Here is a 13,517-nt window from a genome sequence, read left to right as displayed (position 1 = left end):
AGGGTCAAGCGTCAGGACCAGGCTCAGGATTCAGATGCTGAACAAGCCAAAGGCTGAGCCCACTTAGTGCTACCTGCTGCTAAGAGGACATGATGATGGCCTGAGCAGCAGCAACTGCATTCAAAAATCTCAAATATGTCCTCCTGTACGGTCATGGATGACAGCACAGTGGCTGAGTCAGTGAAACCACGGATCACAGATACGAAGACAGCAGAAGCAGGGTGCCCTCTTGAGAAGAGGAAACCAGTAAAAGTTCAAAGGTCAATGCACATAAAAATACTAGTAATGACATATTTCATATGATGTCCTTATTTTTACTCACAATTGCTCTAAAGAAAAATAGCAGCTTCTGCTATTTAAATACAAGTCTGTAATTTCTGGCTGCATTATTTGTTACACATTAATGAAAGAGCATAATACAAAGTCATAAACATGCTTTCTTATAAATTATTTTTAAGTTATTTTAGTTCAGTCTTCATGTTGGTACTATGCTATCTCCAGCAGGGATAGTCTCTGTAATCAAAATTAAATCTAAATAATTTGTAGAATATGAGATGGAGATATTTCAAAGTATATGTTTTTTATGAACAAATGGGCTTAAATACTGGATTTATATATGTTGAGCCTGTAGTAGTACTCTGATGTCATCCTTTGCCTTCAAATCTGGTCCCTCGATTATTGTGTTTTAGTGGCATTATTACGGTTCAGATCAAACCAAATATCTGAGTCAGATTTTTTTTAGCAATACGTATCACTGTTCATTTACAGAAAAAAATCAATTAAAAACAAGAATATATAAGCAAAAATAGCTAAAATACAAAGGGAAACTTGTGTGTTATGAATTTATAGGCTTCTTTAGGCCGATATGTGTATTCATTGAGCTCTAATTTTAGTACTTTTTACTTGTATAACTGTCATCCAAAGGTTCTAGGGTTATTTCCACTTTCAAATGATTTTCTATGAGTCTCAACATTCTAGTTGACTTAGCCATTATGATTATGTCTTGTATTCCTCCAAGAACATTGTTATCAAGCTATTGGCCAGCATTTGCTGCTTTTCTTTTTTTAATTTTTAATCTTATTTTTGCTGCTTTTCAAATAGTAGCTCATAAAATATATGTGGCACTATCCCATAACCGTAATTGTTCCTGTATGTTCCATATGTGGCCATGCGGTTAGTTAAACCTTCAAAGGTCTCTATTCCAGTCTAGCTGATCTTGATCTGAGCTAATATTCTTACAACTGACATTTTTTTTCTAGTAAGGTGTATGAACATTTCACATATATCATGAGCATCAATGACACAGGAATCATTGCAAATTAAGAGCAATTTTAAAAGAAACTATGTTTCTTTCCATTCTGCCAGGTTTGGGTTTGCAAATTGCAATTAGGAAGTGTAATTTAGCAACTGTGTCAGTGAAAATCTCTTTGCTACAAAGAAAGGCCAGGATCATTATGTCTACCTAGGAAACAACTGGGGTGTTCTTGCATTATTTATAGGCTGGATCTGAGCACAATTAGGTCTCTTGGTAACAACCTCCTACTCATGCTAAGCCTTTTCCTTTTCATGTTTACATGATTTCATCCTCACTGTTGCATTTGTTCATAAAACTACAAGAAAATAGTTCATCTAATCAACTTGCCAGCTGAGTGTATTCTACCTTGAATGTCACCCAGACACTAGAGTGGTAGGCTACAATATGATCATACTGCTCAACTTAATAAATAAGGTCTCAGAGCCCCTTGAACTCTTTGTTACACAGAATTTAACGGCTTTGTCTACGCCAAGATATAGATTCTGCTTCTGTAATGAACTGTGCACACATTTAGCAATTTTGTTCACTCTGATTATTTAAACAAAATGACAGGAAGGCCTTACACACTGCAGAGTAATCCACAGCCTACCTGAATTCTCCACTTTTTACCTGAGTAAAGGGGAGTTTCTACCTCTTCAAGAAAATGAGGATGAGTAGCGACATTTCGTGTTGTTAGACTTACTCACTCCAAGTTCTGTCATTAAGTGTGCACTTACTCATCACCACATCTGTCTATCTGCATCTGCTCTTAACCCAGCAGTTCCAACCCTGGTTTTTCCCAGTCCCTCAACCTTTAACATTTTCCTATTTAAAACAGCCCATGGGCTGATGGCTCATCAGTTAAGAGCATTGGATGATTTGAGGTTTTTTTTTTTTTTTTTTTTTATTTTAGAAGGTGAGGTATTGTGTGTGGGGGTGGAGGGAACAAAGTTTCATTGTTTATCTCTGGCTAGCCAGGAATCCACTATAAGTACCAAGCTGATCTTGAATTCACAAAGAGTTTCCTACCTCTGTCTCCTGAGTTCTGTGATTAAAATCATATGCTACCATGCCTGCCTAGCTTCTACCAGTTTTGTACAAGACCTTGATTAAGTTCCCATCATCTCTATCAGGCAATTTACAACTGCATGTAACTCTAGCTGCAAGGGATCCAACACCTTCTTCTGGTCTCTGTGGGTAGCTGCTCTGGTGTTTACATACTCCTGCACATAATTTAAAAATAAACAAATCTAAAACCAAGTTCACACAAAAACACTCTGAAATTGGCTATTCAGTTTACTAGGCTTTGATATTTAAACTTGGAAGATGTTTTAAAAATACACAAAAATTGAAAGACTGACATGAATATCCACAGGGTGGCTATCATTTATTCAGCATTAAAGGTTTTGACATGCTGCCATCTTGGTCATCTGTCACTCCCTTCACACCTCAAAAGAATTTTCCTGGAGCATTTCAGAACAATGCTTAAATAAGATATTTATTTCCTACAGATACTTTATCTTTTTCTTACATTAAAAATGAGATTATGATGCCAAACATAGTTAATAATAATTTAATAATGTCTAATCTTTAGGCCATACCTAATTTTCCACCATCTGTGAAACACATAACCCTGACTGGACTTAAAACAAGATAGAGTGTAAGTACCAACCTGAGGGTGTTCTCTGAACTCTACACATGAAAAGTGGCATGTGCATACCTACATTCACAGACAGAAGCATTCTCACAGGAATACACACACATGTCACAGATACACATAAAAATGTCTACACAGTTTTGTTTTGTTTTGTTTTGTTTTCAAATTAGTCCTCCTAAGGTCTACAAATTGTTTTTGGTTAGTGTGCCTTTCTGAATTACTTTGATCTAATCCAATTTGAGTTGAATTGTTTTTCTTATACCATTTACTTGCTGAAGAAGCTGGATTTCTTACTTACCTTTATTTTTTTAAATTTTTTCCTCCTTTTCTTTCTTTTTCTTTTTTTTATGATTACAGTTTATTCACTTTGTATCCCAGCTGTATCTTACTCACCACTCACCGTTATCATGTTTCCTGAGTCTTGATGGATTAAACTTGTCCAAGGTTATTCATGTTTAGTCCAAAGTTAGCCATCCTTATGTCTCTCATGCTTTTAGCCAGCTAGAAACATATAATCCTATAACACATAAACCTTGCTGTGATATCTATAACTTTATGTTTCATAAATGAAATAAATATATAGTCAACATACTATTTACTGTGGGATTTCCCTTTTGAAAAAGAAAAACATTTTTTTGACAATTGCCAATCTTACCAAGAAGCTTTTATGGTCCACTCTTCATAGGATAGCATTATTTTGATCTATCTTGTTAATAAGGCCTCAACACAAAGGAAAACTTGCATAATCATTATACATGAGGATAGATGCAAATACAGTCACAGTTGCCTGGGCATGTGTAGCTTTCTGAAATGCCAGGAAACCATGCTTGGAATGATCTATTTGTGCTACAATTAAAAAACACCCTATTTTCAGTGGCTCTCAAATGATCTTTAAAGTTTACAAAGCTGAGAGACCAGATGGCTCCTTTTCCAAACATTTATATTTTCCTCACCCAGTAGCAGGAAGTTCATTTTAGATTGCATTTCTATGTTTGAATTGTTGTGTTTCCTCTAAGTTAGAATACAAACAAGCTACGATGTATGATAAATTTTCAATATGTTGTGCAAACGGTGTTCTTGCTCTTGTTTGGATAACATTGTGTGATTCATTCCAAAAGTATACTGTTGAAAATCTCAGATAAGGGAAGTGAAGTGCTGAGCAGATTTCTGAGAACAGATATAGGAATGTTATACATTTGTTTTCCATTTCAATCAACTGAAGCACTAATAAGATTTTGGGGATGTCTGAGTATGGGAAAATATTTTTTTTTTACTTTTTTTTAAAATAGTGTATCTATCAACAATGTAAATTTATTTCTAGAATTATATTTATTGGTAGTGGGGCTATTTATTAATTTTCTTTCTCGAGTCACAGTGTGAAGATACATGGAGTAATTTTGAAATAAAGTGAGAGAGACAGAAGGACACAGAAAGACAGAGACAAAGAGAAACCCTCTTAGAGAACATGAGGCAACTTTATTAACTTTCTCAAAAGATTTATATTTGAGTCTCCATTTCAGAGAGGCATGTTAGATAAATTGGCAGTTTTCATTTCAGAGACCCCAAGATTACATTTTTAATCCTTAATTGCGGATACCAGCAATAAAATCATCGTCAAAGCTAAGAATTCTAATACAGACACACATTTTAGGCTCCAAATTAATCATTCTTGCAGCTTCTATATATCCTAGCTAGTAAAATGTCTAATATTTTCATTTCTCAAGTTTTCCTGTTAAGTACCTTGGGGGCAATATTGCCAATAAACTATGGGAACCTGCTGAGGTTCTGGTGTATATGTGGTTGGTCCTAATTGCAAAAGTAGAGAGAACTGTGATATCCAAGCAGAATGTTCCACCTCTAGTGTGCTACAAATGGCTTTCCTTCAGAATGGATGGATGTTCACTTTGACCCATCTGTGTACAAGTCCCCATAATGCTTTCTCAAGAGAACAATAACTCACATTTAGAGCTCCAGACCCACACACCGGTGTTTTCCAAAATGTGACAAAGTGCAAGGGTGACAGAGTACCAGAGAAGCAGCCATCTTACCCACTAGTCTCAGCCAGGACCCTTGTGCCTTGAACACCGAGTGCCTTTGGAAAGTGCTTTTTCCTTGACCCTTGACCACAGAGCTCTCTTGGGTGAATCCAAGAATCAAGGGGCCGAATAGAATTTCAGGTGCTTCTGCTGCAGGCAATACTGCACCACCGCCAAGCAGCAACAGCAGCTTTCATCCAGCCAGCAAACGGTCATCATCAAAGCTGCTCCAAGACCTTGTCCTTGGTCAATGAAATAGGAATGACTGGGTTTAGTAAGAAAGCTATTTTCCAAAAGCTGACCAGCTTATTCTCCTTTGCAGCCTGACACAACCACTACTTTGGACAGTCTGTGATAAGCACAGGCCCATGCCAGCCTCCTCAGAAGTGGTGACAGGAATCTTTTGTTGTCACCTGTCTTTCGCAATGCTCATCGTCCCAAGCATACTGACTTAACTATTCAAGGACCTCTGTCCCTTTCATACAATTTGGCTCAAACTGGAGCGTATGAATGAGACTCCATTCAGAGCATACAAGTGTTGGAACCACGCTTGCAGAACAAAGTGAGCTTCCATGGATTTGTTCTGCATTGTGCTCACCTTGCAGGGAACATTTTCCCTTTCTCCAACTGTAAGCTACTTCGCGTTACATACCCATTACACAACTGCACTTTTCAGTAGGGTTTCAGCTCACAAGTGTAGGGAAAACGGCCTAATCTGGAGACCCCTGTGTCCCAGCAACATGCCAGACTCATCCCTTAACTCCATGATGATAGACTCCTGAACAAGCAGGTAGGAGGGGGCAGTTTTAGCCTCCACCATAAACTTGGAAAAAAAAACAAACATCCTATAAATCAGTCTGAATGAGGCTATTTAAGGTAATTTAATGAAGATTTCAATGCAGGACCAAAGTGTAAATGTTTCACTGGCTTCCTTGATAAATAAATTATTTTTGAAACCTGTGTAGTAAATGGTATAGGAAGAAGGGAGAATGTTGGCAACCTATGATCTTTTTCTTTAAGACTGTTACAAAAACAGGCAATGTTGAATGTCTCTGTTTTGCATATTACAGTTTCTTGCTTTAAATAAGCTACTGGAACAACAGTGGAAGGGATCATTATGTGAATTAAAACTGCTTGATCATCATTACAGTGCCTATGTAGTCATGAGAATTCTACTAGCGACATGCCAAATTTAGCTTAACAGTTTTTTTTTTCCAATTTTATTTTTTTTAATTCATAGTTGATATTTTTGCAGTGTAAAAAACATGAGGTCAGCAGGGGCCAAGGGCACCGATGCTGTCTCCTATTTGCCACTCAGAAGATGTGCAAGTACACTCTCAATGTGGGGGAAAAAAGAGCAATTTCTGTCATTTTTGGCTATAAGACAAATTGGGTGAACATAGCTCTCTTTCCACAGTTTAGTAAACAGTGAGCAAGCACCCACTGAAACCTCTGTAGACAGAAATCTTAACATTGTTTTGTGTCCTAAAGCAGCACTGCAGGCATCTCATTTGCTTCTAGAACTGTGTGCAAATATTCCACATTAAACACAAACTAGAATCCATGCATGATTTATCTGCTAAAATTAATTTCTAAATCTATCCCATATGTGAAACAAATCTAAAATGATTCGGTGACTCCAGTAAAATATACTGACTGTCACTAAGTGTAGATGTCTATGCATATGTTTCTGTTCAGGTGTGTGTGTGTGTGTGTGTGTGTGTGTGTGTGTGTGTGTGTGTGTGCCACAACAGACAATAAAGGCTATGCATTATTTAAAGAAAATACAAAAGTTGGGGAGATGGCTCAGTGAGTAGTCTTGATGCACACTCACGAGGATCTTAGTTTGATTCCCAGCACCCACCTAAAAACCAGGGTGCAGTACAGCAAGCCTATAGTCCCAGTGCTTAGAGGCAAAGGCCAGAGGACACTCACAGCTTTTAGACAAGCCAGTATTCACAAGACTTGAGCTGCAAGTTCAGTGGGAGATCCCTGTCTCAAAAACAAGCAAAACGAGAGAGAAGGCACTCAATATCAAACTCTGCTGTCCAAATGTGTGCTCACAGTATACACACACCATTATAGTGTCTACTGTGATTCTTAAAAATGCTCTAACCACATTTCTACTGTAAACTGGGAATTCTCACTCTGTGAAAATGCTTTTAATTTTTAAATTATGGAGTAATTAGACACATGCTTTTCTTTCAGCCATTACTTGTCGAAAGCAAGATGGAGGGCAGGCTAGCGTCCAGGAGTGCCTCCAGTATGCAGGCCCTGTGCCAGCCCTGACCCAGGCTTGCCAGATTCCCTGCCAAGATGACTGTCAATTTACCAGCTGGTCCAAGTTTTCTTCATGCAATGGAGACTGCGGCGCAGTTAGGACCAGGAAGCGTGCTATTGTTGGTAAGAATAATTGGGATGCTAAAGGCAACTCTAAGCTTGACAGAAAAACACAATAAAACTCAAACCAAGAGCATCCTGACAGTATATTCAAAAGTCCTTATTGTTGCTGTGCTTATACAGAATATTTCAGTAGAATAGGGTGTGTATTTTAATGCAAGGTAACAATGATAGAAGCACATCATTTTTAGAAGAAAGAAAAGGCAGCTTAATTCCCTATGCAACACATAACGCATTTGTTGTTGTTCTTTAAACATGTATCTTTTAGTGCATTGCTAAGAAATTTTAAAGTGCTGAGAGCAAAGAGTAGAAGCCACTCCTTTATTGTCTCAGCCTATCGTCACTACTTCAGCCTCAGTTCATAGCTTATTCCCTACAGCGAGAAATGCAGCATTAGATCTATCTACGAAAACCGCATTTAAACACAAAGGCACAATGGCTTTAAAAAGCAAAAAAACTAAAACAGTGACATGATTAACAGTTTAGAAGACAAGATACTACACTTAACTTAGATGCTACACTTAACCTGGATGATATTTATAGACTGTTAAGATGAACCAAGGTAAAATAAAGACACTGGAAAACTGTGTGTATGCGTGTGCGTATGCACATTAGAAATAAATATATAAGTAAATATCATAATTTAATTAAAGAATATATTATGTATGACAGAATTACAATTATATATCATGAATATTTTATATGCTATTACTAGGATAATTAAATATGTAATTTTAAATACATATACAACTTATAAATAAGGATTTTTAAGAGAGACTTTCTTTTGATTCAAAACTTTTTTATTATTATCATTATTACAGTTTATTCAATTTGTATCCTGGCTGTGGCCTCCTCCCTCATCTCCTCCTAATCCCACCCTCCCTCCCTCTTTTTCCCCTATGCCCCTCCACTGAAAGGGGAGTTTCTCCTCCCCTTCTATTTGACTCTAGCCTAACATGTCTCATCAGGACTGGCTCCATTGTCTTCCTCTGTGGCCTGGTAAGGCTGCACCCCACAGGGGGAGGTGGTCAGAGAGCCTGTCACCGAGTTCATATCAGAGACATGCCCCGCTCCCCTTACTAGGGAACCCACTTGGAGACTGAGTCTATGGGCTACATCTGAGCCAGGGTTTTAGGTCCTCTCCATGCATTGTCCTTGGTTGGGGTATCAGTCTCTGCAGGACCCCTAGGGCTATTTTTTTTTTTTGGCTCTGTTGGTCTCCTTTTGGAGCTCTTGTCCCCTCCAGGTCTTTCTATCTCTCCCTTTTTTCATAAGATTCCCTGCACTCTGCCCAAAGTTTAGCTATGAGTCTCAGCCTCTGCTTCGATACCTCAATTCAGTAGAGTCTTTCAAAGGCCCTCTGTGGTAGGCTCTTGTCTTGTTTCCTGTCTTCTCTTGCTGATTCAAAACTGTGAAAATGTTTTATTCTGATATTCAACTTTTCTTCTTGAGTGCTATTTGTATTAGTCATTGAGTATGTCAAAATGACTACTGTTCAGAAATTTTGAAAGATACAAAATAATATGCTAAGAGATAAGCCTTAAATCTCTATTTCTGAATTATAATCCGGTGTAACTCTGCCAGCTATTTGCAATCAGCAAGAGAGAATGCAATCCCATGAAGTGTTGGTCTCTCTGCATCTTACATTTTTGCATATATTGAAAAGAAGAGGTTAGTGCAGTTGCCACAAACTCCTGAGTCAGTACAAACATGAGGTTTTCAGTGATTTCAGAGTGTAAAAATCTACTGCAATCCTTTATGCAAAATGGACTATTTTTAAATGAAAAAATAAGAAATGTTTCACTGTGCAAGGCACAAAGCACCCAATATCAGCAAAATTTTATTTAGAAAAGATATCATTTATTTATAGGCCACTGTTGAATAAAATCAAAAGCACAGGAAGGAAGTAAAAGAATGTGAAAAATCTAAGGGTGCTGGAAACTAATAATGCTATTTTCCATCATAATTCTCTCCCACAGGAAAAAGTAAAAAGAAGGAAAAATGTAAAAACTCCCATTTATACCCTCTTATTGAGACGCAGTATTGTCCTTGTGACAAATACAATGCACAGCCTGTGGGGAACTGGTCAGACTGTATCTTACCAGAAGGGAAGGCTGACGTGCTGTTGGGAATGAAGGTACAAGGAGACAGCAAGGAATGTGGACAAGGATACCGTTACCAAGCGATGGCGTGCTATGACCAAAATGGCAGACTTGTGGAAACATCACGATGCAACAGCCATGGTAACTTGATATTACTGAGTGTTCATGTTGCTCTTTGGTAGTGGAGGTAAAATACACCTATATTATTGCAAGTAAAGGAAAGCTTGCAGAAGTGTCTTCGAAATGAAACACTGGGGACCCCACAGTCCACATTTGCTATGTAACAGTGCATAATACAGCACAGTTTAGTGACTAGAATTGACTGAGGAGTCACGAATTGGTTAGAAGCAGCATTCGGGAACCCACATCTTCAATGTGAAGGCAAGAATAGTTACAGAAAATTCTCTTGGGACTTAATCAAGACCCTGCTCATTCAATAGATCCAACAATCACCAAATGGTATGTGAACAGAAAGGGACTGAAAAGAGGTAAGATTCACATACAAACAGATTAAAGTTTTAAATGAGCGAGACTCTCAAAACTCTCAAACATCTGTTCATATTCCAGCTGAAACTAGGCTGAAAAACACCAATTACCTCTAAAACACTGTGCCCACTTTTATTTTGTGAACTAGACTGCAGGGACAACAATTCAGTTGCCAAAAGCTTATAAATAGTGGCCACTTGGAGCCAGTGTGTACAATGAATCCTTAAGTTTTGATCTAAATGTAGCAGTAGCAATATAACACTACTATTAGTTAAACTTTGATATATCTGCTTTTTAATGGAATAGAGTCGTACTACCGTGTGGTAGCCTGAGTCTGAGATGGAATGTATTTGCAAAATTTAGACAGTGATGTCCTATCTTGTTGTAAGAAGGAGCAAGTACAAAGCAGTTACCCTCCAACCTTACTGAAATAACTTTGCCATTGAAACAAGGATAGCCTAGTTTTATTATATTGTTGAGAAGACAATGCACACTAATAGTACCATTTCCCATTTATAGACCTTTAAAGCATCACGGCGACATATTTCTTATAGTCCCTTAAGCCTTTCCCAACAAAGGAGCGTCTAAAAATCTTTGTTTTAACCTTGTCCCATAGTTCTTGCCTTTTCAAGCCCTGATGAGTCCCCAAAGCTGAAGCTGTCGATATATTTCATAGGTTAGTAAGAGTGCATTGCTAAACCAAGTCTCTCTCTGCATTTGGAGCAATGGCTATAAGAGAAGAGGGTTTAAACTCCGAGAATCTGTAAAGGCAACAGTTTACTCTGTATTAAATAACAAGTGTTATCAATTAGATTCCCAAAATAGAGACACCTTTCCTATTTTGAGATAATTATGTACAAAATTTTGAATGGCTAGTCAATATAAAAGTGGAGACCATTAAAATTGAATTTCTCTTGGAGTGCAGTATTTGCCCACATTTAATTTGTTCCGTGTAGCGATTTACTGAGATGATAATAATTTGTTTTGAATATTACCCTGAGCTTTCAGAATGGCTTTCATATAACTCTGCTTCTGTTCTGGTCTACTAATTAGATGCATGAGAACTTTAGCAATCATATTTTAGGACTGGATGGAAAATCTTTTGTTTTTTTAAGGTGCTAGAGATCACAAGCAGGACTTTGTGCATGCAAGATAAGTATTTTATTATTTAATTAATCTAATTAGTATTTAACTATATGAGCTACATATAATCCCAGTGCTTAGAAAACAATATACATAACTATCACAATTTGCTATCTAATAAATGCAACTAAGCCACATGATTAAATGATTAAAAACAGAAATGTCATTGAAATTAGCCAAAAACAGACTTTTTATCTTACCTGAGTGTGATTAAGTAGAGGCATGGAGAATGCAACTCTAAATTTCAGGGAACGTACTGAGAGAAAAGAATATTATAAGTGTGAAAAATATCTAAGGAAAGGCTTCACCAAGACAACCATCCCACTTGAGTTCTTTTGTGACACTGTCGCCTTTAATGGTGACAGTGTCCCTGTCATCTTCCTCGCCTTCTCTAATTCCTTTTCATTTACAACAGAGCATCCAATGAGGCCTTTTTACATTCACTAACATTCTAAGGAAAGGCTAAGTAAATTTCATCTCTTTTGACAGGTTTCTTTTTTACAATTACCAGTACTCAGTACGATCCAAACTTTCCCTAGTTTGTGGAACGCCATCAGCCACACCATTCTAGGCATGCTCTGCAAAGCTCTATGCCTTCTCACAGCCAAATCAACTTTCCGCACGGATCATGGATGTGGCTTAGAGAAAAACTATCTTCCTGCTTCAATTTAAGCATAAAGTTGACCCCTATGTGTATGGAGTCAATGATATTAATCTCTTACTCAATTTTCACTTGCCTTGGGGCAGTTCTGTTTAATCACTTCTGTCCATCATCTGTGACTTATGTTATCAGTAATTACAATGTTATGCAATTCAACTCTCCCCAGTTTAATTGTATGTTATTTTAGACTATTTCCCATGTGGCCACCCTTTTTTAATTTCTTCAACTGGGGGCATGATTTTATTATCACAGCTTAGGCTTTCTTATAATGATAGATTCTATGCTGAAAAAAGCCCAATTATGTTTCTACAATCAGATCTTATGTAATGATTTCTATTCAGTCCATATAAACCATCTGTCTTTTAATAAGATCAGATCTCCATGTGTATTTTAGGACTACATAAATTTCTATTGTTTCCATTATGAAACTTAAAACAATTATGTTAACCTTAATATTTTAAAGAATTTTAGCGATAACTTATCTTATGCAAGATATATATATATATATATATATATATATATATATATAAGATTTTATTCAAGTATACATGATTAAACTTTATAATGCAACTCCTAAACTCACCCAACGTTCTAAAATCCCCTTTCTGTTCTACATTTGGTATTTATAAGGCAAGTATCACCCTCATAATATACTATATAGCTTATTATATAGTTCATTACATGTGTTTATTATATAGTTCATTATATGTGTTTTCATCTACCATGCATGAATATAGATTTGCTAAAACACTTTAGACTCCAGTACTCATTCATATATTCTTAGCATCTTGAAGAGTTGATGCACAGTGTATCTTTACAGAACATATAAATGAATGACATACTAAAAAGAAATTTTCAACATGAAAAGAATTTATTCCTGGTGTGCTTACAATTGACCAGGACCACTGTAGCGCTTTCTTTTCTATAGCTACTCTCTCTATGAAGCACATTTCTGGAAGATAACAAATGAATCGCTGAAAACTGCTATGATCTTTAGAACAAATAAGAGCTACACATGTTACAAAATGTCTATATGATTTTGGTCAGATGTCCAAGTTCTAATATACCCACTAAATGGGAGAAAATAATAGCCATGTTGCCATCCTGCTCAATTAGATCAATAATACCCCTATAATAAAAGTTCTTTTATTGTTAACATTTCCTGTTTAAAATAATCTGATTGTATAATAGTTTTTTATTTTTTATTATTAATTACAGTTTATTCACTTTGTATCCCCCCCTGCACCTCCTTCCCTTCTCCTTTCCCAATCCCACCCTCCCTCTAGTTCTTGGATCCTATTAGTAATCATGATGTCTTGAATTTTCCTAAGCAGTGTTTACAAATTTCACTGAGAGTTTGAGATATTGGACTCTCTACTGTCAGTCAGATTTCCTGTGAAAATAAGGAATAATCATTCCAACTGTTTCCCCTGAAAGATATATTTTATATGTAGAAAAATAAAAGTATAAAAATGCCACATACTCCAGTTTTTAACTCTTCAAGTCGCATCATTCCTTCTAGACAGTTCTCTTTAAATTTATCCTTAAGAATGTTTAATTTGCTATTTTGAATAGGCAGTTTAAGCCATAATGCAGTATCAGTAAGCAGCCTAAGGATGACGTCAATTATACATAATACCAAGTATAAAGGCTCATGAGTCTCATTTCCTAGTGAGTGGCTAAACATCATAAAATTCAACCATTGACAATACCAAAGAGTTGTAGCTCAGATAAACCA

At 36.7% G+C, this 13,517-nt stretch overlaps 1 protein-coding gene across 1 annotated transcript in view; it reads left to right on the top strand.

Moving 5' to 3' along the window:
• The window catches only part of Thsd7a (thrombospondin type 1 domain containing 7A), a 221,701-nt gene that overhangs the window by 160,385 nt on the left and 47,799 nt on the right, over positions 1–13,517 (top strand). Inside the window, exons 12-13 of the mRNA XM_055612922.1 lie at positions 7,196–7,390; positions 9,367–9,630. Of these exons, the coding sequence (XP_055468897.1) occupies positions 7,196–7,390; positions 9,367–9,630 (459 nt within the window). The remainder of the gene's footprint in view (positions 1–7,195; positions 7,391–9,366; positions 9,631–13,517) is intronic.

Source organism: Psammomys obesus, unplaced genomic scaffold, assembly GCF_907164565.1.
Source record: "Psammomys obesus unplaced genomic scaffold, mPsaObe1.curated_primary_1811, whole genome shotgun sequence".
In the NCBI taxonomy this organism is placed as follows: Eukaryota; Metazoa; Chordata; class Mammalia; order Rodentia; family Muridae; genus Psammomys; species Psammomys obesus.
This window is presented reverse-complemented; position numbering and strand designations above follow the sequence as displayed.